A 27,637-nucleotide genomic window follows, 5' to 3' on the forward strand; every position below is an offset into this window, starting at 1 on the left:
TCTCGACGCCACTCGGACGTGTCTCGCGGTACTCAACTAATGCGTCACCCGGGCGATGATATTATACTGAACGAGCGGACGGACGAACGAGCTAATTCTATACTCTGACACGGTGATTTATGCGACTATACAGATTCACCTCCAGCTCCCCCCCTCCCTCCCTCCCTCGCCGCTGGCGGCCGCGATTTTCGCCGCACCCGTGTATCTTCATCGCGGTCGTTCCATCTCGCCGGTCCAAGACACGCGTCCATGCCGCCGGAAGTATCCATTAGGCGAGGAGGAACCTAATAGTCCGCGCTCGTCCGACGTATCAATGGCGCTCTTGCACGTTGTTGCCATTGACTATAGAATACATGGACGGAGACTAAAGTGCTGATTTAGACGAGAGGGGCGGTGATAATAGCGGTAAAGGGATCACGATATTGACTTCGATAAACTTCGTTTCTCTTCGGTAGGATTCGGTTCATACTCTGTATATATTTGGTAACGGGTATCGGTAACGGGTCTATTCTTTATAGCTGCACTGCTGAACTAGTGCAATAAGTTAGAATGAGAAAAAATATAGTTGTCTCATTTTAACTTATTGCACTAGTTCAGTAATGCAGCTATAAAGAACAGACTCCATATTGCCAAATATAATAATAAAGTACAATAATAAAGAAAAATGAGTTTTTGTGTCGTGTTTGGGTGCAAAAATCGCTGTGCAAAAAAGAATCATGAACAACTAGGAAATGAAGTGAAAAATAAAAAGTTTTCGTTTCACGTGTGAGTATTAGGTAAATCGGAAAGTTCCGTTCGTTTAGCAACAAGTAGCTGTAGCTAGAACTGTCGTTAACCTCTAATGTCTAAACGAAGCTTCATAGTTTGTTTTGACATCTGTCAATAACATTTAGTACATAAAAGTATACGTTTGCATCAATAACATTGTTTTTCACTGTATCGAAAATGTCGAAATTTGAGCCAAATAAGCGTCATTTGCGCGTTAATCTTTTGATTCAATTGGAAGAAAACTGCAGCTGAAGCTCATCAAATGCTTATAGAAGTTTATGGTGATAATGTTCCTTCCGATAAAACACGCAGAGAATAGTTTCGACGCATTAAAAGTGATGATTTTGATGTAAAGGACAAAGAGCGTTCTGGACGGCCAAGAGTATTCGAAGACGAAGAATTGCAGGCATTGGTGCAGACGAAGACCCATGTCAAACGCAAAAACTACTTGCAGAAACATTAAATTGTGCTCAATCTGTCATTCCCGATCGTTTGAGAGTCTTAGGAAAGGTTTACAAGGAAGGAAAATGGGTCCCATATGAACTGAAACCAAAAGACATTGAAAGACGAAAAACCTGCGAAATTCTGCTTGCTAGGCAACAAAGAAAGGGATTTTTACATCGTATCATCACTGGGCATGAAAAATGGATTTATTTTGACAATCCCAAACGTCGAAAAACTATTTGAGATCCCGGCCAAGCCTCAACATCGACGCCAAAGCGGAATATCCACGGAAAGAAGGCAATGCTCTGTATTTGGTGGGATCAGAAGGGTGTGCTGTACCATGAGCTGTTGAAAAGTGGTCAAACAGTCACAGGTTAGGTTGATTAGGTTAGGGGATCTCTACAGAGAACAAATGATCCGTTTGAGCCGAGCATTGCACGAAAAACGATGAGAAAATGAAACGAGACAGCATAAAGTGATTTTGCTTAATGACAATGCTCGACCTCACGTCACAAAATCTGTCAAGAAAACGTTAGAAACACTTCCCTGGGAAGTGTTACCCCATGCGGCTTATTCACCAGACTGTGCGCCTTCCGACTACCACTTGTTTCGGTTGATGGCACATGCACTTGCTAACGAATGCTTCAATTCTTATGAAAACGTCGAAAAATGAGTCTCTGACAGAATAGCCTCCTAAGATGAGTCATTCTTTCGCCGCGGAATTCGCTTGCTGACCGAAAAATGGGAAAAAGTCATCGCTAACGATGGACAATACTTTGGTTGATGTACTTTTTCATTTTGTTTCTTAAATAAAGCCACACGTTTTGCAAGAAAACGGACGGAACTTTTCGATTGACCTAATAAAATGTGTAGAGTGTAGGTTAATTCTCAATTGGAATGTTATTTGTTTCTACTTAAATTAATGTAATATATATATATATATGTATATTTGATGTATTATATTTGTTGTTAGGTTTCCTCAAAACATTGAAAGAAAAGAGAAGTGGCTTGTAGCACTAAATTTAAACAATTATAATCCACGTAAAACAGCGGCTGTATGTTCTGCACATTTTCGAGAAGAAGATTATGAAGTGGGACATTACTTACGCAAATTGAAAAAGAATGCCATTCCATATCTATGTATAATAATGAATAAGTGTTTAGCATTTGTATTGTATAATGAACACATTACAGTTATCTCAAAACGTATCATACTTTGAGAAGTTTGAGGAGAAAATTAATCTGGAAAACCAGCAAACAGCAAATGATGAACTTCGAGAAGTACAATGTGACATCAAGCAACGTGAAACATCGAGCAATATCAATACACAACTCATACAAAATATGGAATCAACAAGGTTAGTACTGGAGATAATCACTTAGAATTATGATCAACAGTCGTACTTGTGTATTAACCTATCCTATTATATGATAATACTTGTACCTCTCTATAGTATAAATATGTTGAATGTGTAATGTTAATAATTTATGTAATAATAATATGTATATTACATCTTTGCAGGCAGTAACAACAACAATGGCAAAATAGAAAGCACAGCAAGTATGACTACAAAAATGGACCGTTCTAGTAGCATCTCTCCTGACTGTGTTTTCAACTCGCCTACGAAGACTCAATTGCGAGAGTTTCATGCACATGAAATGAAAATTATGAAACGAAAGTTATCCATCAGCAGTTATAAGAACAAACAATTACAAAGTAAAGTCATTGAAGCATTTGTTAAAGGAATTGCGCAGGAAGGATCTTATAACAGAAGAGGACAGTGATCTTTTACAACATTTAGACGAAGGTATGAAACAAGTAGTCAAGCGTGAAATAAGACAAAAAAACAATTTGCCTGTTTCTAAACAATACGAAACGAATTTACGCCAATTTGCATTATCACTTCATTTCTACTCACCTAAAGCATATAATTATGTTCGCTACAAATTTTATAATTGCTTGCCACACCCAAAAACTATTTCGAAATGGTATCGTTCGTTTGGTGGAGAGCCTGGCATTAATAAAGAAAAGCTTTAGATGCTATAAAGTCACGTGCTGTGCCTTATAGATTAATTGGTGCTTTAATGTTTGACGAAATGGCGATACGCCAACATTTAGATTATTGCAGTGATCAATTTGTAGGTTACATAGATTGTGATATTAATGTGGAGTGCGTTACTACAAAACTTGTAAAGGAAGCATTGGTGTTTTGCGTTGTGTGCATGAATCAATCTTGGAAAATGCCTATTGCTTATTATTTAATAAACAGATTAAGTACTGATAAAAAAAGTAACTTTACGATACAATGTTTAACGGCAATTCAAGAAACTGGAATGCTAATTGTTTCCCTTACATGTAATGGTTTATCTTCTTACTTAAGCATGCTGCAGAGTTTGAGATGCAATTTTAACACTAATACGAACAAATTCCAGAGTTGATTTAAACATCCTGCCAACGATACCAATGTTCATGTTTTTTGGATCCGAGCCACATGACCAAGTTAGTTAGAAATACTCTTGGCCAACACAAGGAACTTCTTGATAGTGATGGTAATATAATAAAATGGAAGTATTTCTAAGAATTACATAAATTACAAGAAGCAGAGGGGTTGCATTTAGCGAATAAGCTTAGAAATACACAAATAGAATTTTATAAAAACAAAATGAAAGTAAAGACAGCAACACAATTATTTAGTTCGTCTATCGTAAATGCTTTTGCATTTTGTAAAAATACATTAACGTTACCTGAGTTCCAAGATTGTTCTGCAACAATTCTATTTACATCAATGTTTAATGGCTTATTTGATATTTTTAATTCTAAGAATCCAAAACAACATGGTTTTAAGAAGCCTATAAGTATCAATAATCATAGTGAAATTAGTAAAATCCAAGAATGTGCACAGTATATTAAATTATTGTCTCTTGTCGGGGAAAAGAAAAATATATTCCATTCTAAAAGGAAGACAGGTTTTCTTGGATTTTTTTATAAATATTCAGAGTATGTTGCACATGTTTAAGTTTCTTTGTATTGACAATGATTTAGTTAAGTATTTCAATGTACATGTAAATTCCAATGTACAAAATTAGCCAAGATCACCTAGAATTACTATTTAGTAGCATAAGGTCCCATGGTGGATATAATAACAATCTTACAATTAAGCAATTCAAATCTGCGTTTAAAAAACTAATTATACATGCATAAATAAAAGAAGGAACCACTGGTAATTGTGTTCCTTTAGAAGATATTTCTATACTGAATGTATCAACAGCGAACAATTCATTTATTGTTATAAATGCTACGATAAATCAGAATTAAACAAAACAATGGCTCAATGTTTTGAATACAGAACATACTGATCATGATTATGATATACAATTACCCTTGGTATTAACTGAATATAAAAATGAAGTTATTACATACATAGCGGGATATATATTAAGAAAATTGAAAACAATTATGCATTGTACTGAATATGTGGGTGTATTAATGCAGCAAAAAACAGATACTAATTGTAATTTAAATAATGTAAAACGAAAAGGATCTTTATTATATCTATCAAGGGACCTTGTATATGTATGTAAGCAGGTAGAAAATACAATACATACTTATTTGTTGAGAGAAAAAACACTAAATAATTTTAATATGCATATTTTTATTCTACATGTCATGAAGCAATTTATACATGTTTGCATATTTGACAGCTTAAAACAACATATAAGCGATCAATGTTTTTCTAATAATCATATTAATCATTTATTGCGCCTTATTATACATTTATATACTAAAACGCGATTAACTTATCATATACAAAATGTTAAAATTAGTGATAGACACAAGTTACATAAATTGATATTATTTAAAGAATAATAAAAAACAAAACAATGTTTTTCGAATAATCATATTAATTACTTATTACGCCTTATTATATATTTATATAAAACACGATTAACCTATTATATACAAAATGTTAAAATTAGCGATAGACATAAGTTACATAAATTGATATTATTTAAAAGACAATAAAAAACAAAACATTTATTGTATATTATTTATTAATCCCTTTTATTTATGACATATATATGTTTTATTCTTATATATTATCCATCAAACTTTATACTTATATGTATTGTAAATGCTCTTAACATAACATCAACTATCTTTATTATTTTTAGTACATACTTAATACACTTGATGTGTATATACATGTGTATACATAAAGACCGTATCACACTAGTGACTCGCGGCTGCGACTGCGATTGCGATTGCGATTTCTTGTTTTCCGATCACACTTGCGATTGGCGATCGCGGCTGCGGCTAAATACTGTTAACATACTGTCACACGTACAATCCCAGAGAAGGGGTTTACATTCTACGAGATCTACTAAATAACAGTCTATCTCCTTATCCTATCTCCTATCTCCTTATTAAATTGTTTTGACATTTAAAAAAAATATGTAACACATAAAACAACACTAGAGGCCAATTGTTCCAACTTCGTGGTAAGTTAATTGATAGTCAAATCATATCTCTGTTTTTGTCTAAATTGAAGGAAAAACGAAGATAAATATGTATAGAAGATAAGATAAACATATGATTTAACTTACCAAGAAGTTGGAACAATCGGCCTTAGGTATAACCTTATTCTAATGATCACCGACTTCTACATACTATTAAATAAATGTGATATAGGCTGCGTTCCGAAATTCACTGCCAGTACTGAAAATACATAATTTGTGTCACGTATACTATAGATTTTCAGTACTGGCAGTGAATTTTGGAACGCAGCCTATGACGAGCGCGTCACGTGATTCTGTGATTGGTTGCGACTGCGGCTGCGACTCGAAAAATGGACAGCCGTCCAAACGACAGTCGTGAGTCGCAGCCGCGAGTCGCTGCTTTCTGACTGGTCGAAGAAGAATCGCAATCGCAATCGCAGCCGTAGCCGTAGTCGTGAGCCGTTAAGCCCGTATCAGACTACGGATCGGGATTGAGTATTGGATTGAAATTTAACCAATCAGGAGTAAGTTTACTTGAGATACTTGAGTATACTTGAGATTATTTTCTCTTTTTCAATTGGTCAAATTTCAATCTAATCTCAATCCCAATCCATAGTCTGATACGGGCTTTAGTGTGATACACGCATTACACATACATGTGAACCGAATCTTTCTGAAGATAAACGAAGTTTGTCGAAGTCAATGTAGTGATCCCCTTACCGCAATTATCACTACTCCCTTTCGCTATAGGCTCCGTCCATGTATTCTATAGTCAATGGTTGTTGCTTACACGACGCCACCGCGCGGCGCATTCGGGCATCAACGATCGTTCCCCTGATCGCGTTCCGCTTTTTCCGCGGCCGCGGTCTCTCCCTAATTAATTCCTCGCAGCTGGGAACGCGACCGATACATTCTGCCGTTCTTTCTCCCTCTTCCGTCGGGATTTTTATTCCGAATAGCGAAGCGGAGTTCGTCGTATCACGTGCCAACACGAATCACACGTACGTACACACGACATAGTCACGATCGTAATAAAACACGCTTTTCCGATAATCTCGACCGATGTCGCTCTCCCCCCTTCCCCCGGCCTCCCTCTATTTCGTTGGTGAGCGCTCTCGCTGCGCAAGCCGACGACAATGTAGAAACGAGACCGCCAGAAAGAAGTCATTTACGCGGCGGCTTTCAGCCCCTGATTAATCGATCCCGTCAAAATGAATTAACCCGCGAGCGGCGGAGTGTTATTAGATAGCAGGTAGGTCGGCCCTTTGCGAGCTGCAGCTATGCCGGGAATTTTAGTGAAATTCCTAGTGACCGTAATAATTTCTAGCGCCCTTATCGCATTATCGCGATAGCGTGCCGTTGCTCCGCGAGTTTGAGAAAGTTCTTCATATACAATGCGCCTTCCAGCTAATCCAATAACGTACGTGATACCCGTGGAATGTCCTTTCAACCGCAGACGCGCGCGAGAGAGGAGGAGGGAGGGGAGAAATTCAACTCAAAGTAAAAGCACGAAACGGTCACACGGTTATCAAGGCATCGAGAATCGAAGGACTCGTGCGCGCGTGTCGAGTCTCGCAAAGACCGCGAGTGAGCGACACACAATCGCTTAATCGCCGAGATGCTTAACGACTTGAATGACGAGCGATTTATGCGTATGCAGAGTGTGTGTGACTCATGACGCGAAATAAATAAATACGTAGATCGGCGTATAACAGTTTCGACGAATAACGGCACGGTGTAGTCAGAATACTTCACTCGCATCGCGCTGCTGGCCATTGTGGCCGAGGACGGATATCGTCGAGATGTCGCAGCGAACGGCAGCGATATCTCGACGATTATTCCAAAGAAAATGGCATTTATAGGACAAAGCGTGAAGTCACGTGTAAAAATGGAGGCAATATTGGGCGTATAGTAAATATTATTATTAATGGCGACCTCACCGATTCCAATGACCTTGACGTATGTCAAGGACATAGCTCTGACAAATTTGTCAAAAATTTTAGCTGTCGCTCATTGTACATTAAAAAGTTATTAACAAAATGTTTCATAAACGGAGCTTATTTTTCCGACACTGTGTACGTTGAAAAATATTAAATAGTATGAACAGGAAAAGGTCCTTATACCCCGCAAAAAAAAACCTAACCTAAACTAATCCAACCTTTGTTGAAAAGGTCCCTTTAAAATCCATAATGTTTAACGATATGCAAATATATACAGAGTGTCCGGGACCTTTTGGAAATGAAAAATTGTGAAGATTAATCAGATCAAACTGAGAAGAAAACTTAAGTACTATTTTGCAAAAATCGCAATAGTTATAGATTGAAAATGACCGCATTTAAAAGCTCTTTTAATTGATAACTTGAAAATTTGCATATTTATTTGCAAAATGAAACAGAACTTTTTTGTTTAGAATGACCTAACCTTTTATATGACTGCTATTGTGTCTAGCAATAGATATGAAAGTATTGAACTTTAAATCCTGAATCTTGAATCTATCGCTAAGCACAATAGCCATTACAGAATTGTAGATTAAGTTATTCTGAACAAAAAAAGTCCTTTACCGTTTTGCAAATAAGTACATAAATTTTTATGTTATCAATTAAGAAACCTTCTAGAAGTGGTCATTTTCAATTACTAATAACTTAATAAATATTGGGATTTTTGCAAAATGGTTTTTTTTTCTCAGTTTGATCTGATTAATCTTCACAATTTTTCATTTTCAAAAGATCTCAGATGCCCTGTGTAAGTTGAGTTAGGTTAGGTTAGGCTACGTTTTTTGAGGATCTCCGCCTCTGCTTTGCTATTATATATTGTTTAAAATTGTTTACAAAATGTACTGTGTTGAAAAAATAGGTCCTACTTATGAAACACCTTTTTTTTAATAATTTTTTAATAAACAATGAGCAACGGCTAAAATCTTTGAAAAGTTACTCAGGAAAAGATATATTCTATAATAATATATAGAGTGTTTTAAAAAGAGTTCAAAACTTCAAGTAATACAAAATGGAGAAAAAAAAGATATATATATATATATTGTCGGAGTTATAAAAAATTACTTACTTTAACTCAAGCAAGCAGAAGCTTACTCGTTTCTGATGCATGGTCATACTTGAAGTATATTTCTGCCACATCTCAATTGGACTAATACGATGTCATTCTTAGCATACTGCGGAAACTTTGTGATAGTTCTCTGCAACTGTTCACTCCGTTCACGTGTGATTAACAATTGCTTGCTGAAGCGTGTATACAAATAGAAAGAAAATATATGTTTGTTTAAATTACATTCCGAATAAAAGTAAAGCTACTTTTTTAGAGACTCCTTTAGAATATTGGCGGTATTTTCTTCATTGATAAATTACATATATAAACTTCATCAGAGAATACAAAAGCACCAGAAACGAGTGAGTCATTTGCTTTAATTAAAGGATTAGGCTATCTTGAACGGATTAAAATCACTGTCATTTCCGGGAATTTTTTCTGAGAACATAACAAAAGAGATTAAAAAATGAAAATAAGGCAATTATTAACCAACTCTTTAAGGGGAAAAAAGTATTTGTTTTATAAATATTTTAAACAAAATGACGGCGTTGAAGCTGAGACACTTTTTGACCGTTTTCAGCGGTGTTCAGTCTCACAGCTACAGCATTGTACGTAAAACAAAAACAAAAATATTTTTACTATCTAAATGCTAGAAACTGAAGTACATATGTATTTTGCGAAATATTAAAAACTTTTTTTGCAATTAACACTTTTGCACGAAATTTTTAAGTTAAAACATGAACATTTTTTTCAAGTAATTACCGTTTTCACAAAAATAAATATTTTTAAATATCCATATGTACTTCTTTAGTTTCTGGCATTTAGATAATAAAAATTTTTTCGTTTTTGTTCTACGTCCAATGTTGTAGTCGTGAGACTGAACACCGCTGAGAGCGTCAGTCGAAAAGGGTTCCCAGTGTCTCCAACAGTGGCTTCAATGCCGCCATTTTAAAATATTTACAAAAGAAATATTTTTTTCTCTTAAAGAGTTACTTAATAAATATCTTATTTTCATTTTTGTATTTCTTTTGTTGTCCTTAGAAAAATTTCCCGGAAATGACAATGACCTTAACCCGTCCAAGGTGCTTGACCCTTTAAAATAAATAATTGTTCATATCTCTGACAGTATTAATTTTTCGACCTATGCTGCATCAAGATCTTTTCCTGCATACCGTATCATCTGTTCTTAAAGTCCTGAACCTCTTATTTAAAAACATCCTGTACATCAAGATCGAGAGCCACCATTGGAGCTGAATCCCCTATTCGGTATATTTGCCCAAGCAACAATCGCGACGCACGAACGCGTTAACACTCGACACGAGCGACTGAAAAATTCCACTTGCTAATGCTGCTTGTTACCGACTATTACGCCAACGGCCGCTGTACACACGCGAGAGGCTTTTGCGATTGCTTCCTATTTGAAATAAAACTCCGTTACTGTATTCTCATGATACGCGATCGTTGCACGTAACAGCCGCTTCTCCACGCTGTTAAGGAGAGGCTCTCCCCCGGAAGGATTTCCCTTGGTTTGAACCTTTTAAAGTTCTCCTAAGTGAATTTTGCTCCGGATCCGCGACAGACTGTCCCGGAAGGTCAAAGGATCTTTCTTTCCCCGATGAGGCGAGGAGAGTTGCCGGCCGCCATATTGCTCGCAAACAAAATCAATATTTAATTTTACGGGCTTTTATCGCGCTTTTATCAAACTGCAGACGAACGTGTAGATAGGAAGGAAGATGGAAGGAAAGCACAGATGAGAGGAAATCTTTGAAACTCGACAAAACTTGCGAGAATCGAGGAACCGTCAGGAGCTCCTCGCGGATCAGAAACGACCGATTCACGAGCGCGTTTGCAAACACACGCGACCTTCCCTTTGGTGTTTATTGTAAACAGCATCCCCCTGCGATTACCCCCTTGCGTGGATCCCTTGCCGTGGATCTCCTTGAACTTTAACAAGGGAGGACGTCAAGCGCGGATTCGCTGATTCTTTCGGACCCTCGCGAACGTGAAGCGGCTGAATCACGCAATTAAGCGCGCATCGGCGGAAAGACGGGAAAGGCGAACAGAAGCCAAGAAATCCGTCGAATGCCTAACGACGACGTCGCCTCAGGACCAGCTGGGCGTCGCACAGTGGGGCCAGATGACATTTTCTGGTTCAAAATTTTCTAGAGACCTGAATTTCCAACCGACCATCGACACCAATGGATGAGGTTGATCCTGAATAAATTCCAAAGAGATCTGTCTAGCCGAAATTTTGAAAAAATTATCGGTTCAGGGTTCATGGGTTTAGAGTTTGTCTTAAAAGTTTATCGTTTAAAGTACAGTGTCTTGGGTTCGACCTCAATGGGTTTGAGCCTATGGATACTAAATGCGAAACCCCAGAACTTATAATCACCTTTTAGAAAACTCAGAATTTCAAAGCTCGTCATTTCAGCCTACATTAAGGAAGAATTAAGGATTAAAATCCTTCGATTTTGTGCTTAACGGGTCTATATTTGAGGTTTTTGTATTTTGGGCGAATGAGTTTTGGGTTAATGGGTTTCTGGTTCAAGATTAATAAATCTCGAGGTGTTTGTTGATTGGTTTTATAGTTTCAATCCGCTGAATACGCTATTAGATAGAAATAAGTGTCGATTAATGAGTATTTCAGAAGTTTCTCGCATTTAATGTTAATTTTTCCTCTTTTGGGGCTAGTAATTCCAGAAAAAAAATATTGGCAAGGCTATTCGGAATTTATTCAGGATCAACCTCATCCATTGGTGTCGATAATCGGTTGAAAATTCAGGTCTCTAGAAAATTTTGAACCAAAGAATGTCATCTGGCCCCATTTTGCGCCGACGGAACTATTGGGTTGTTCGGAAAGTAATTTCAGTTTTTTCAAACAGATGGTATCAGTTGCCTTTTTAAGCAGTTAAGCTCATTCTAAATCAGAAGATCATTTTACATTTTTACAACGCACATACCAAACTTCATTTGGGAAAAAGTTGTTTTGGAATTTGTCAAGTTATTTTTATTTGGCGTCGTATCAAAAATGGAAAACTAAGTGAGCATTTTCGTCACATTTTGCCTTTTTATTACCATAAAGGCAAAAATGCAGCGCAAGCAAGAAAAAAATTGTCTATGGAGAGGATGTGTTGACTGAACGCCAGTATCAGAATTGGTTTTCGGAATTTCGTTCTGCGAATTTTAATCTCAAAGATGCACCACGTTCTGGAAGGCCAGTTGAGGCTGATGGAAACCAAATAAAGGCATTGGTAGACGCAAATCGTCATTTAACAACACGAGAAATTGCTGAGAGATTGAATTTATCGAATTCGACCGTGCATAAGCATTTGAAACAACTTGGTTTCGTTCCAAACTCGATATTTGGGTTCTACACATTCTCAAAGAAAGAGATTTGATTCGTCGCATTACCATCTGCGATTTGCTGTTGAAACGTGAGGAAAACGATTCATTTCTGAAGCGACTCATAACTGGAGATGAAAAATGGATCGTGCACAACAATAACGTAATGCGTATAAAACAATGCAATAAAATGCAATAAAACAATGAACGTAAAAGATCATGGAGCAGACGTATTGAACCAGCTCGAAGAACATCGAAAGCTGATATCCATCGAAAGAAGGTGATCCTCTCTGTTTGGTGGGATTGAAAAGGAATGGTTTTTTTTTAGCTGCTACCAAATAACTAAACGATTGTTTCGGATGTGTATTGTCATCAATTGGACAAATTGAACGATTCCATCAAGCAGAAGAGACCAGAATTGGCGAACAGAAAAGGTGTTGTGTTTCATCATCACAACGCCATCACAATCTCACACAAGTTTAATGACTCGCCAGAAGCTGTTAACGCTTAGATGGAATTTGCTACCGCATCCACCATATTCACTTGATCTGGCACCGTCTGATTATCACTTGTTTCGGTCACTGCAAAATTCTTTGGAAGGATGGTAAAAATTTCGATTCAAGTGAAGGTGTCAAAAACCACTGAATTCAGTTTTTTGCCAATAAGGACCAGAAGTTCTATGAGCGTGGAATCACGTTATTATCTCGAAGATGACAAAAGGTGTTGGAACAAAATGGTCGATACTTAACGGAATAAAACTTTTTTTTTTTATTAAAAATCTCGTCTTTCATTTTCATGCAAAAAACCGAAATTACTTTTCGAATAACCCAATATCCGGCACTCGTCTCGCCGCCGAAGGCGCGGCGCGCAGACACACAGGCCGGTAGACCGGAGAAGGTGGTGCAAAGAGAGGCATGATGAATCGCCGAAAACGCCATTTGTCATTGTCATAAACGTTGCGGGCCACGCAGGCCCGAATCGCGCCATTCAGCTCGCGCTGAGATAATTAGCAAGGCGCGCACCTTCCAATAATGCTCTCTCGGCCCGTCACTTCCGTTTCGCCGAGCGTTCTCCCTCTCTCCCGACAGCTCTCTTATCGCGCCGCAGCCCCAGCGAGGCTCTCCCCCATGATCGGAGAGGCTGACAGCCGCTGATGATCCATTCCGCGATCATGGCCGTGAAAATGATCTTCGCGCGCGGAGTTAATCGCGCGAAACAGAAATAGGAACGGCGAAATCTCGAAGGTTTAATCTCGATTAGAGCGACCGCGCCGCGCCACACCCTTCGCGGAGGGTTGCTCCTCAGGCGGATTCGTTCTCCGCAGCCTGGCGACGGGCACGACCGTCGGTCGGATGCAACGGCCGCTGACAATACCGCCGTAAATCTGTCACGGCGTCGTCGTGCGACGTCGCAGCGCCGCTGGATCTTCGTTATTCCGATGCTATTTTCGCCCTAGCGATCTTCCGGTAAGAAGCGACCGCCGAGACCGACGAGGCAATGAGAGAGAGAGAGAGAGAGAGGGGGGGGGGAGGAAGAAGCTGGAGTGAAAAAGCGCGGCACGAGCGGGTCGCCGCGTATATTAGAAGAGACGAAAGTTAGTCTTAATTTTATAAATAGCACTACCGGGAACAGACACTTATAGTTAATAAGCCTCCGGCGCGGAAAACGCTGCCGAGCCCCTTTAAGCCTCACCAGTCGAGGCGGTAATAGAGGAAGAGCGCGAGAGAAAGAGATGGCGCGCGCGGCGGAGGGAGGAGGAGAGTAGACTGGAGCGAAGTACAGCGGAGATATAAATTTCATATCCTAAAATGTAAGCCCCGACGGGACACGAGTAAATAGAAAGCCCGGCCGTAAAGCGCGGCGATCGGACAACGAGAAAAACAACGAGGTAAACAGGAGAGAAAGAGAGAGAGAGAGAGAGAGAGAGAGAGAGAGAAGATAAAGGTAGAAGAAGATTACGCTCGATCGCCGGCTGATGGTCTTCGAGAGGCTGTTTTCGATCGCTTCGCTCTGTTGCGCGCTCGTCGATTCTTCCTCGCTGAAACGAACACGCATCCCGTTCATCGCGAGACGCGCGCTAATACATCCTCGGGATTATAAGCACGTTGGAGATAAATATATCTGGGGAAATGAGACTCTCCCGGCCTGGCGCGATGACGAAGATGAAAATGAAGACAAAGTTGCCTCTGCGCGTCTCGCGCGATATTAAGACACTCGAGGACTTGCGCTCGCTCGCGTCATGGCCCAATCTTCGTTCCATCCCCGCCCCGCACTCCGTCTCGGTCATTTACATACAAGATACGCCTGCGAGAGAGCGTGTTCGTATCTCAATTTACATTATCTCTCTTGCCTCCCTCCCCATCCCCCTGTCGCCCGTCCACCCCTCCGCTTGTTCGTCTGTTAGCGAAGTCGCGGGACGAGGCCGGAGGAAAGAGACATTGGAAACCGGAATAATTCGAGCTAGGTCGATTTCGGACACCGAGTACAACACGGCAAGACAACCTCCCCTCTCCCCTTCGCCGCTGCCCCTTCCGCCACAAGGCTCGGAACGTGACAATTGACGAGTGTCGCGGTGGGCATAAAGGAGGAAGAAGGAAGAGGCCACAAGTGGCGAGCGAACGTGGCGAGTCACATACGGAAGAAGACCCTAATCTTCGTAGCCTGAATATTTCAAGGAGGACGGTTAAAAAAAAAGGAGGGGGGAACTTACGATCGTTTCCGTTGCGGGTCTTGAAGAAAGAGAGACGACCGAGAAGGAGGGAAAGAATTCCCGCGCGCAAGATAGCACCACCTTCTTGCTCCCGTCGGAATTGCCGGGGCGAGAGGGGAGGAGGGGGGATTTTCACTTTACGATTTTCTCACCTAATCCACATAAAGGTCGCTCGTAAGCAGGAAGGCTCGATCGTGACGAGTACGATGATAGGGGCACTCGCGCTCTCTCGCTTCCTATCTGACTGCCACCCCTGGTGGTCTTCTTCTCGCCCCCGCTCTCCCTCTCTTTTCCGCCGATTTATGGCGCATCCCCCGTGCGTCGATTTTATCGCGCCGTAATTGCCACGGCGAACGGCCAGCCAATAAATGCTCGTACTGCGTAAAAAGCCTGTTTCCTTTTGCCTCTGTGTCTCTTTTCGCACGCCGCGCTTTCTCCTCTCTCCCTTTCCTCTCTTCTCTTTCTTTAATACAGTTAATACTATTCAGCCGGTGACTCTTCTTCACAGGCACGTAGAAAAAAAAGAAAAAAAGTAAAGGCAGTACTCCCAGCTGTGTGATGACGCGCACGTACGTGTTCGATTTCTTTCCGCGAATATTTCCCGCCTCGTGACCGGACGGAGATTCTGTTCCGCGGATAACTGGTTATCCTTGTGTTCCAAAATCGGCTTCGGATATTTGGTTTTAGTTACGAGGTTGGTAGGCCTTAAACTAACCTAGATACATTTCGTAATTGATCAGCTGACCACGCTTGGCGTTCACAGCCATGCACTTCTCTTGCTTACAAACTTGATTCTAGCTGCTCACTTTGTAATATTAGATAGAGAAATGGATAGATTATTTTATTACTTATTATCTTGATTATGGAATTTCCCAATCGTAAAGTAAATCGCATGAGTCAGCTAAACAATTACGGATTATTATCTAGGTTAGTTCGAGGCCTACCAACTTTATATCAGGAGTGTGATTTAGTTTGAATGGTTTTGCAAGAGATGGCACTAATGTCAATTTTGTCGAAGGCATTCCAATTACATCTATTGTTTCTTAATGCTTTGATCCATGATATTTAATTATTTATTAACAATAATGCAGTAAAGATCGTGTTAATACCATCTTAAACATGGAGTTTTCTAAAGAGCATTTTCGATATGCGTTATTTTTGTTTTTAATCAAAAGAAAACGGCGGCTGAAAGTCATAGAATTTTGATAGAAACTTATGGTGATGTTGTTCCATCAATTAAGATATATGAATATTGGTTTATACAATTCAGAAGTAGTGATTTCAATGTTAAACAACAGTTCAGTGTTAAAGATCACTCGGGACGACCAAAGAAGCTTGAAAATGCAGATTTGCAAGTATTATTGGACGAAGATCCAGCATAGTTCACTTCAGAACTTGCCAGAACATTAACTGTTGATCGCACAACAGTTGTTAAATGTTCACATGATATGGGAAAGAGAGAAAGTGAATTCCACATCAATTATCAGAAAATTCCGTTGCGAACTGGTTGAACATTCGCATTTTGTTGATCGCCAGATAAAAAATGAAGAGCTTTTTGTATCAAATTGTTGCTGGGGATGAAAAATGGATCTATTTCGATAATTCCAAAGAAAAACAATCATGGATTGATTCAGGCCAACCAACAACATGCATTTCGAGGCGCGATATTCATGGTTCAAAGGTATTGCTGTATTTGGTGGGATCAAGAAGATGTTGTGTACTGTGAACTGTTAAATCCGAATGAAACTGTCACCGCTGATCGTCATCGACAACAATTATACAAATTGAAGCGAGTATTGGACCAGAAACGATCACCAATTGCGAATAAACAACGCAAAGTGATCCTTCTTCATGACAATGCTCGACTTCATATTGTATTATCTGTGAAGCAAACGCTATTAAAGTTGGAATGGAAAGTCTTACCGCACCCCGCATATTCTTTAGACTTGCTTCTCCGATTATTACTTGTTTCAGTCGATGCAACATGCTCTAAAGTACAGGTTCCCAATCGGGGGTGCTCGCACTCCCTGGGGGATGCGAAAAAACATTCTTGGGAATGCGAAGAAAACTGATTGTAATTAATAATGATTAAGATGAATTCTGGAATAAACCGGTATTTTTACCATTAAATTAAAAAAAAATGTTATTAAAATTATATATTTTTTACGTATCAGTGCGTATATATTCATTACGTATCACTATGCGAAGCTTAACACCATGGATAATAATTTTATAATGTTAAAATGGTAGTTAATTTCTATAAAACTATACTATGTAATAATAAATTATTATAAATTAACTTCTTACCTTAAAACCCTAACGACTAATTTTTACCATAAAACATACGAATAATTTTTTTTGGTTTTTAGGGAGTACGAAGGATCATTCATAAATTTTTGGAGATGCGAAATACAAAAAAGTTTGTGAGACCCTGCTCTACAGGATACACGCTTTCATAACTTCGAAGAAGTGCGAAAATTTGTTGAAAATTGGATCAATCCCAAAAAAGAATCCTTTTATCGTCGCGGAATCCATTTCTTGCCAGAAGGATGGGAAAAAGTTGTAGAAAACGAAGGAAAATATTTCGATCAAGGTATTCTGTTCATTGTCTCGTCTAAGTAAATCAGTCTTGTTCTTTGAGGAAAAAGGACCCTCAGAACTAAATCACACTCCTAATAATTAAAACCAAAGTTTCCGAAACAGATTTCAGAATGCATCTGAAACATCGAGCTCTCCTTCTCTCCTCCTCTCTCGCTCGCTCGCCCCATCTATTTTTCCAGTCCTCGATGTGATACGTTAGTAAGATCGGGCCGCCGCAATCGAGAAGTCATAGAGTCGCGCGCGCAATTGGACGGCAGCGAGAAAAAGAGAGAGAGAGAGAGAGAGAGAGAGAGAGGCACAACAGAGGAGCTAGCGGGGGCGTATAGTCGCGTAAATATATTGTATATTTAACTCACGCCGGGCGCGTCTATACACGCCCACCTGTGAGGCAGAGCGAGTTTCCAGCATTGAATTAACTGGAAACAATATATCGCCGGCGTTGCATTGTGTAGCAGGCCAGCATTGAGCTTCCGCGCTCGGGTACTTCATTTATCAAGTTAAACAATGGAGGACTGCTCGTTCCTCCCCGAAGCAGCACCCTCGGCTACGCCGCTCGTCTTTGATCGCCCCCTTCGAGATTTCGCGGCAGAATTTCTTTCTCGCCCTCGCGCCGTCGAATCCCGCTTTTGCTCCGCTTTTCCACGTGTCGGGTCGCTCGGCTCGGTCACACGCGGTAACATCCGTCATACGGCGAATCTTTCCGGTGGGGACGATGAAAAAGTACGCTTCCCGGCGATATACACGGTGCTTCGTGTTATAAGATGAAGAAGAGACGAGGGGGCACTGTTATATGGGAAACTCGGATAAGATGACTGTAGTTTGTTGAAATGCAAAAAACATATTTTTATTTTTGTTAAAATAACTTTTAACACTAGGAGGGCCGGATTTGACGACTCCCCCAGAAGGACTGTAGGAGTCGATTTCGTTCCAAGCATATATCTTTTCGTAAATAACAAATAGAAAGAAACGAAACGTATAGGTAATTATAAAATTTAACGTTTTAACAATAATATCAGTAATTTATTGAACAAAAAAAAGACTGTTAGTTATATTGAATATTCTTTAGTCTCTGGTGAAAGATTAAACGTGAAATACAACGCTGTTATGTATTATACTACAGGAAACGTATTTGTACATAATTTTCTTTGTACATTTACCGCATACAAATTTTTTACACGAACGACATTTTCCAACTTTGTGGTTTTTCTTGCAATTTTTATTATTTGACGGAATAGTTGTTTGCCTGAAGCATCGGATTTGTTCTACGGTTGAATCAAAATTTTGAGACTTTCGTCTTCAGGCAACATATGGGACACTCAATTCTTCCACGAGATTTTGTAAGATTCTTCTTGATATTTTTTTACACGTAACTTCCCTGTATAATCCATGCATTTACAGCAGCAAAATCTAACATATAAAAAATATGAAATGGCTAACGGCGAGGTGCTATATATGCATATCTATGTGTACATATGTATGTATATAGGGTGTGGAAAAAAGATGGAATCCCTTAAAAATCTTGAAAGATGTAAGTTTTACAGAAAAGTGTTTCAGACAAAAATTATAAGACTCAAAACGACGTATTTATTAATCTTATCAGTTTGATCTTGAGTGGCGTTGTCAAGGCCAGATCAAGGTCAACTTATTTTTTTTTAATAGAAAGCCCCATTTTTTATATCATCTTTTTTTACCAATTAATTTTAATAACTTTTGTCTGAAACATTTTTTTATTTGTCTAATATTTTTTGAGATATTTAAGGAAAACTTTGTAACTTTTTCAACATTTAACTTACGACATCTCATTAACTATTTATATCGAAAGAAAAGTAATACTAAACTTTTTTACTTTATTTAGTCTCAAGAATATATTGCTATAATAGTGCCCTAACTTTTGTTAACTTATCGATCTTTGGAAATTTCAAAATTATCAAATTAACAAAAGTCAAAGCACTATTGTAACAATATATTCTTAAGACCAAATAAAATAAAAAAGTTTAGTATTATTTTTTTTCGACAAATAATTTGCGAGATATCGTAAGTTAAATATTCAAAAAGTTTCACCAAATTTTCCTTAAGTATTCCAAAAAATATCAAGCAAATAAAAAAAGAAAAAGTTTCAGACAAAAGTTGTTCAAATTAATTGGTAGAAAAAGATGATATAATAAAAAACTCAGGTTTCCATTTAAGAAAAGTAACCATTAACTTATTACTGAAGTCATCTATTGCTAAGAACCAGAACTAATTCAACTTCTTAATCATTTTTATTATATATATACATATAGTGAGTGACTATCGAATCCGCGGGCGATAAATTAGTTTGTCGTTTCCTCGACCGCGGATTAAGAGTGCTCCGAGCGCGAATCGAGTTACGATGAATCTCTTTTCAATTAAATCACAAAGTTTCCCGGCAGAGCAGACGGAAAAAGTAACAGAACGAGATGAAGTAATGACTGAGGATCTTCGGAGGGAGGAAGGAAGGAAGGAAGGAAGGAAGGAAGGAAGGAAGGAAGGAAGGAAGGAAGGAAGGAAAGGAAGGAAAGAAGGAAAGAAGGAAAAAGAGCCGGCCGAAGGGTGGTTTTTCTCCTCGCCTCGACTATCGACTACCCCTTATCGCTCCGAAGGGAGCCGCTTGACCAAATCACTCGATAAAAAGCCCATCGAGCACCTTATTTTTTTTGTTCTCTATCTCGATTTAAACCAACCCCATTTCGATGCCCGTGGGTCCCATTTGGTCAGCCAATTTCTTCCTTATTCGTCGCTCTTGACCCGCCGCGCCATTGCTAAATTTCGCCGCCGGTTTATCCTCTCTGTGAGAGAACGCGAAGAGCCCTGATTTATTAAACTTCCTCCCCCCCCCTCCCCGTCGCTCGTTCGCTCGCTCGCCATGTTTCCGTTTTCTCGCGATACCGCGTACGTGACGCGTGCTGCGTGACGTCAGCGAAATATCGCTGTCCGCCGGCTGTTAACGTGTGCTCGCGCTTTTCTTCAGCTTACGTACGACGCGGATACGTGCAAAAAGGACGAGCGATAACGTGTAAAAGCGCTACGACGATACGGCGCGGCAGCGCTGCTTCCAGCCGGCGTATTAATTGGAAAAACCGAGAGCGAGCGCGGCCGATAAAAGACCGTTATCCGATCGAAGGGCGCGTTGAAGATGGCGGGAAACAAAGCGCGAAAGAGCATGCTCTCTCTGCCGAGCGATAAAGTTCCTCGGGATAACTTCCCGGGCTAAATGGGATCCGCTCGTACGATCAACTTTTTGCCGAAATAAAAGAGAAGAAGGAGACCAACGGCAAAGGCGCGCTCGCGCGCGCGCGGGGTACATCGGACGAAAAAACAAAGGAGAAGCGTTAATCGAGAAGTCCCGCGGAGCGGAAGCTTTCAAAAATTTCTCAACGCCGGATAAAAGGGAACTCGCGCGATAATTGCGCGTAACTCCGAGAGTTTATATTAAAACGACAGCGGAATATTTGGTAGGGCCGACGAGTGAGTGCGCGCGCGAGTGCGAGGAAACGAAACAGAAAAGACAGATGGATGGATAAACGGACTCTGTTGATCAGAAAGAGAGAGAGAGAGAGAGAGAAGTGCAACGAAACCGACTCGTTTTCCCGCGTGGAATGACGTTGGTACGCAAGTTGGACGAACAAATAATTTGGCGAGTCACTGCGAGACTGGCGGAGGGAAGATTGGCGTTCGCCATCCATCTCGCAGCCACGAAGGATCGGTATATCACCTTTTGACAGGCGAATACCGAACGGTAAACAAGGGAAAGAATGCGGCGGAAGTGAAAGTGGAGGAGGCGAGGCGGTCCGGCGTATATCTGGGGAGAGGACGGTGGGTGGTCTCATATATCTCGAAAATTGGATTCGAATCGAGAGATTCGTGGCCGTGATAAATTCTCGCGCCGTCGGGAAGAATTCCGCTGTTTTCCGAGCCATCCGCCCCGAGACACTTCCGCGCGGCGGCTCGCACCCCTCCCCCTCATCCCCCTCCCGCGCGTCGCAGTCTGGCTGGTCCATTTTCGTTAGCAACAATCTCCGGATCCTCGTGAAAACATCATCATGTCATACGGCGCAATTTACTATTCTTCCAGGATATTCTTCCAGATGGACCGTCCCTCCGATTGAGTGAAACTTATCGAGTGAATTCAAGGGATGATATTATAAGGTTAACTCTCTCTGGATTTTAAACAGTTTGAAAGATAATATTGTTAAATTGAATACATACATGGAAAAAAAAATTTCTGCCACAGCTAATTCTGACTAGCTGAAATTATATTCGCTACTATAGCTACGAAATTCGCTAATGCATACAAAAAGTTTGCTGTTGTAGTTAATATATGGACGTGGTAGCAAAATATACGTGTCTATTACAGTCATTTTATTTAGCAATATAAAGTTAGTTGTAGCTAGCTATCAGACATGTCCGGGTAAAAGAAAATTATCTTTACCACAGCTAATATGGTTTGCTGAAACTGTACTTGCTACCAAGTTGTCTACTACACAGAAAACGTTTGCTGCAATGACTAATACATCGACATAGTAGCAAAATATTTGTCAACTACAATCATAATATTTAGAATATAAGGTTAGCTCAGACCAGTGCGATATGCGACGCGATACGCAATATGCCAATAAACATACAGATTTTTTGAAAGAACAAATGTTCGATATCACCTGTCGCGTGTCATACCGCGCAAATTTTCAAGAGCTATTAATGGAACGTACTTTAAACGCAAATGATTTGTCGATATCGATCAAATCGAAATGCGCGCGCTGCTTAGACAATAGAGCATCACGTGAAGCATGGTAATATTCCTCAATAATCCTACTAGGGACTAGTAATTCGAGAAAAAAATTTTTCTTTTATTTTGGCAAGGCAGATCTATTCGGAATTTATTCAGGATCAACCTCATTCATTGATGTTGATGATCGGTTGGAAATTCAGGTCTCTAGAGAATTTTGAACCAAAGAATCTGACCCCATTGTGCGACGGTGCGAGTCTCCAGGCCCAGTTGGAGGCGGAATTTCAGCTGGGCACCATTGATTCAGATGTGAAACTTATTTCCAACATCTCGACCGTGTCACATTCCGCGTGATAAGACGAGATAAGAAAGCGACATTAAATCCTGAAATTTCCATAAACGCACATCTTTCCCTCCTTCCCTTCTCCCCCCCCTCTCTCTCTCCATAAGGAAGCTTCTGAAGGCGATTCAGGACCTTGCCTCTAACTGTTTCTAGTCTTGCCTCTAATGTTTCTGCCTTCATTAGTAGGCAGAAGGAGACGAACGATCGTTTGAGTCGTGAGCTTAGTGCTGTTTCCAGCTCTCATGATAAACTGGTGATGACTGTCTAGGACTACGATAAAAAGCTCGTTAACCTTGGCGCGAGGAATGATTCTCTTGAGGCGGCTTACTCCGAGTTGTCTCTTCGATGCGATGAGCTACAGGCTGAAAATGGTGCCTTACGAGACTCGTTGCGACGGTCGGCAGCGCGGGTTGACATTTTGGAGAGGGAGGCTTATGCGGAGGATCTATTGATATCTGAATTGCCTGAGAGGCAGGATGAGGATCTGCGTTCTGCGGTTTGCGAGATTGCTTCCGTGTTGCGACTCCGTGTGGCGTTGCCGAAGATGTCTGCGGCGGTCAGGCTCGGGCGTGTGCCTGTTGACGGGTGTGTGCGTGCGCGTGCTGTTCTAGTCAAACTGTCAACAAATTCTTTGCGTAATGATTTTTTGCTGCACAAGCGTAGAAGGGGCTCTTTGAAGGTCGGTGAGATACCTGTTTTTAGTCTGGCAGCATCGGACTCTGCCCAAATATATACTACTGTGATAAAAAAATAAGGTGAATTTTTCATTTAAACTTCGCGGGTACTATAAAATCATGAAATTATTTTTTGGTGGGTTGGTAGCACTGTTTTTGACATCTATGCAGAGTTTCATGTCAATATATTCAATTGCTGCAAAGCTATACGTGTTTTTGTAAACATACAAAAGTGAGTTTTTCGATTTTGACTATGTCTGATTTTGTTGAGCAAAGAATTTGCATTAAATTTTATTTGCGGAATGAATATTCTGCCGCGGAAACGTTGAGGATGTTACAGAAAGCCTTTGGTGATAAAGCTATGTCACAAAAAAATGTTTACAAGTGGTACAAAGACTTCAAAGAAGGCCGAGAACGAGATCAAGACGAACAGCGCCCCGGACGACCATTAACATCTACCGATGAAAGCCACGTTAAGGAAATCAAAGATTTGCTGTTCGAAAATCGTCGATTGACAATTAGAGACCTTGCTGATGCTACGGGCATTTCATTTAGATCAACCCAAATCATTTTCAAAGATGTTTTGTGCCTCAAACGCGTCAAATCTCGACACCGTCCCACACTGCATTGGTTCTTCGAGAACATTTTCCCAAAAATTCGACCCATATCGTTCCACCGTATTCGCCTGATTTAGCACCGTACGACTTCTGGTTGTTCAACAAACTCAAAAGACCGCTCCGGGGACACCGTTTCGACTCGATTGAGGAGATAAAAGCCGAATCGAAGAAAATATTGAAGACCATCCCGGAAAAAGACTTCTCTGACTGTTTCGAGGATTGGAAAAAACGTTGGCATAAGTGCATTATGTCGGACGGGGAGTACTTTGAAGGCGATGCAATTGATTTGGAAGAATAAAGATTTTTCATTTTATAAACAAATTCACCTTATTTTTTTATCACAGTAGTATAAACGAGGGCTTCCCGCTGGAGACAAGGAAGCTGTTTCGTGAAGTGCGAGTTTTGGCACGGAGCAGCGACCGGCACCGGTCTTGGGTCAGGAATGGAGTAGTCTGCATCGCCAAGGAGGCGGGATTTCGACCTGTCAAGGTTTCTCAGATTCGGGACCTGCAGGAGTTATAACCCACGGACTGATGTCTTGCTGTTGGTGGCGGGCGAAAAGCGGACTGCCCCTCGCTGCGATTGCGGCCCTCCACTGCTCCGGTCTTCGCCAACTTAAGAATTTATCATGTCAATACTCAATCGCTGGTGAGGCATTTGGACGAATTCCGCCACTATTTTACTGGTTCTACCTATCACGTCATCGCGATTTCTGAGACCAGGCTGCGAGATTAGATTTCTGATGATCTAGTGTCTCTTGATGACAATAGTATTCTTAGATGCGACCAGGGCGGAAGGGGGGCGGGGTAGGGGCGTCGCCATATATTGCAAGAAAAACATATCTGCCCGTATACTCGCTACATCGCCGGATGTATATAGCCACAGACCTGAATTCTTGGTTGTAGAGCTTAAGCCGGACGCTGGGTCGTGCGTGTTACTCGGTGTGGTCTATAGACCATCTAAAGTCGGATTTGAGTCTGCTTTCTCTGAGCTTCTGGTTAATTATAAGCATGCTGCCATCATCGGAGACTTTAATTCTAACTTACTAGTTGATAACTTTGATTCCTATTATCTTAAGAATTTAATTACGTGTCTAGGTTTTAATATTGTGCCCTTCGAGGCAATTCATTATACTGCCACCTCTCATACTTGGCTTGATGTTTTTGCAATAGACTCCATTGATAGTATTATGGCATCGGGGTAAATCTCAGTTCCTTTTCTATCTGGACATGATCTCATTTATATTGAGTACAATATCGGGATAAGAAATTTAGCTCTTGATGAGCTTAACCTCCATTTTGTCGCTTCAGCGACTGTGTCTTCTTCTGTTCTGGCTGAGACCTCCTCAGCTCTAGCTGGAGTCGTCTCTCCTCGTGGTTTTTCTCTTAATGATGAGGATGCCTTCTTCTTTCACCATATTTATCCTGAGGAAGTATTGCAGTGTGTTGCTTCTTTCTCCTCGAATGCGCGTGGTCGTGATGGTCTCTCAATCAGGCATTTGAAATTATGCCTTTCTGTAACTCTTCCGTTCATTGTCGATCTTTTCAATTATTCTCTTTTAAATTCGGCCTTTCCTGCGGAATGGAAGAAAACTTTGATAACTCCTATCGGGAAGGTCCGTAGTCCTTGGCCTGGCGACTTTCGTCCAATATCAATCTTGAGCGCTTTATCTAAGGTTCTGGAGAAGCTGGTATACGTACAGCTGCGTGGTCATCTGCTCTCCTCCGACCTGCTTGACGTATGTCAGGTTGGCTATCGGGGGGGTAGTAGCACTCAAACTGCTCTTTTAAAGATTGTGGATGATGCGCGACTTGCGTGTGATCGTCGCATGGTTACGTTGTTCGTACTCTTTGACTTCAGTCGTGCATTTGACACTGTTGACCACTCTCTCCTTATGACGAAGCTGGTATCCTTCGGGCTCTCAAATCAAGTGATTCGCTGGTTCGGGTCATATCTCGGAGGTAAGTCGCAGGCAGTCGTAGGGTCTGAGGGTGAGATGTCAGCCTGGTTGCCTGTTACGGCGGATGTACCTCAGGGAAGCGCGCTTGGTCCATTATTATTCACATTGTTTATCAATGACCTATCTACTATACTTAGGCACACAAAGCACATCTTGTACACGGGTGATTTCCAGATATATCTTCATTGTTTTCCTGAGGATCTGCCTACCGCGATCGCTGAGGTCTCGCGTGACGTGGGTGAGGTCGGTGCATGGGCGGCAAGCAATAAGTTGCAGTTGAATTTGAGTAAGACTATTTGTATAGCGAGTGAACAGTGTATCAGGCATTTGGACCTGGATAGTGGTATCCATTGGGATACTTCCGTTATTCCCTTTGAACGTTCCGTTAAGTCGCTGGGTCTGATCCTCACAAAAAATCTGTCATGGACTGAACATGTTAATAAAATCTGTGCAAAGATCAACGCTTGCCTCTATCAACTTAAACTGCATCGTGAGCTTTTCAATGAACGTATGCGGCAACGACTGGTTTCTGCACTTGTTTTGCCTCATTTAGATTACTATTCAGCTGTTTTTTTGTGATCTTCCGGAGGTATTGAATACGAGATTACAGCGCTCCTTGAATTCGTGTATACGTTTTATAAAACATCTGAGGCGCCGTGACCACGTGACTCCGTCTCGGTTGGGACTAAACTGGCTCTCTGTGGAGAATCGGAGACTCTACCATATCGGCTGTTTGTTGTTTTCTATTTTTCTATCGCAAGGTCCAACGTACTTGTGTGATTACTTCTCTGTGCCTCCTCCGAGGGCCAGGAAGACGAGGGCTGTGGGCGGCAGGCTCCTTGTGCCTAAATGTCGCACGGAAATATTGGGTCTGGGAAAAAGTTCGTGGCGTTTTTCCCGATAGATGGCGGCAAATAACTCAGGAAACACAGATCACAGCGACACCACTAAACGCTTGTTGGAAAGGTGACACTTCGAGCGTTACTTTGAGGGTATAAACATAGAAATTGGTGCAGTGGTTGGAAAGTTGTTTGCGAAAATGGAGAAAAGTAAGGAAAAATTGCGCTATATTTTGCAATATTATTACGACAAAGAGAAGAACGCTGCGCAGGCTTGTGAAAAAATTTGTGCTGTGTACGATGAAGGGACTTTATCAAAATCTGCTGCGCGGAAATGGTTCGCTCGCTTTCGTTCTGGTAATTTTGATGTGAAAGATGAAAGAAGTCACGCTCTGGTCGTCCAATCACTGAAAAAGCTGATGAAATTCTTGAAAAAGTCCAGTAAGATAAGCATATCAGCAGTTTTGATATTGGTATGGACCTAGGCACTGACCACAAAACTGTTTTGAACCATTTACACAAAGCTGGTTACAAAAAGAAACTTAATATATGGGTTCCTCATGAGTTGAGCGCGAAAAACATGATAGACCGAATTAACATCTGCGATGCGCTGTTGAAACGCAATGAAATCGAGCCATTTCTCTAACGTGTCATAACCGGTGATGAAAAATGGATCACGTACGACAATCGCAAGCGTCAAAGATCGTGGACAAGGGATGGTGAGCCGTCACAAGCGTTCGCGGGAGCCAAGATTAACGCCGAAAAAGGTGATGCTGTGTGTGTGATGAGATTGGAAGGGACTCGTCCACCATGAGCTACTTCCAGTTGGTCAGACCATTGATTCTCAACTCTACTGTGGACAACTAGAGAGGCAATTGAAAGAAAACGGCCCGAATTGAATAATAGGAAAGGTGTTGTCTTCCATCATGACAACGCCCGACCACACACTTCTTTTATGACCCGTCAAAAATTGCGAGAGCTTGGTTGGGAAGTTTTGATGTATCCACCGTATGTATAGTCCAGACATAGCACCCTCTGACTATGACTTGTTCCGATCTC

The 27,637-nt window shown here is 40.8% G+C and overlaps 2 protein-coding genes across 6 annotated transcripts in view; one reads left to right on the top strand and one right to left on the bottom strand.

The window, feature by feature from the left end:
• Positions 1-27,637, bottom strand: part of LOC105187233 (uncharacterized protein CG43867) — a 159,957-nt gene that overhangs the window by 69,142 nt on the left and 63,178 nt on the right. The window lies entirely within an intron of this gene.
• On the top strand, positions 525-4,069 carry LOC105187232 (uncharacterized). Its single transcript, XM_011147918.3, has 4 exons — positions 525-765; positions 2,407-2,570; positions 2,735-3,020; positions 3,646-4,069. The coding sequence occupies exons 1-3, from the start codon at positions 665-667 to the stop codon at positions 2,995-2,997; spliced, it is 528 nt and encodes a 175-aa protein (XP_011146220.1). The 5' UTR covers positions 525-664; the 3' UTR covers positions 2,998-3,020; positions 3,646-4,069.

Source organism: Harpegnathos saltator, unplaced genomic scaffold, assembly GCF_003227715.2.
Source record: "Harpegnathos saltator strain DR-91 unplaced genomic scaffold, Hsal_v8.6 scaffold627, whole genome shotgun sequence".
Classification (NCBI taxonomy): Eukaryota; Metazoa; Arthropoda; class Insecta; order Hymenoptera; family Formicidae; genus Harpegnathos; species Harpegnathos saltator.

Excerpts from the sequence above, each read along its gene's own strand:
- LOC105187232 (XM_011147918.3), top strand. The coding sequence starts at position 665 with ATGAGTTTTTGTGTCGTGTTTGGGTGCAAAAATCGCTGTGCAAAAAAG. Across the intron at positions 766-2,406 it reads AAAAAGTTTTCGTTTCACGT|TTATCTCAAAACGTATCATA; the intron begins GTGAGTATTAGG and ends AACACATTACAG. Across the intron at positions 2,571-2,734 it reads CAAAATATGGAATCAACAAG|GCAGTAACAACAACAATGGC; the intron begins GTTAGTACTGGA and ends ACATCTTTGCAG.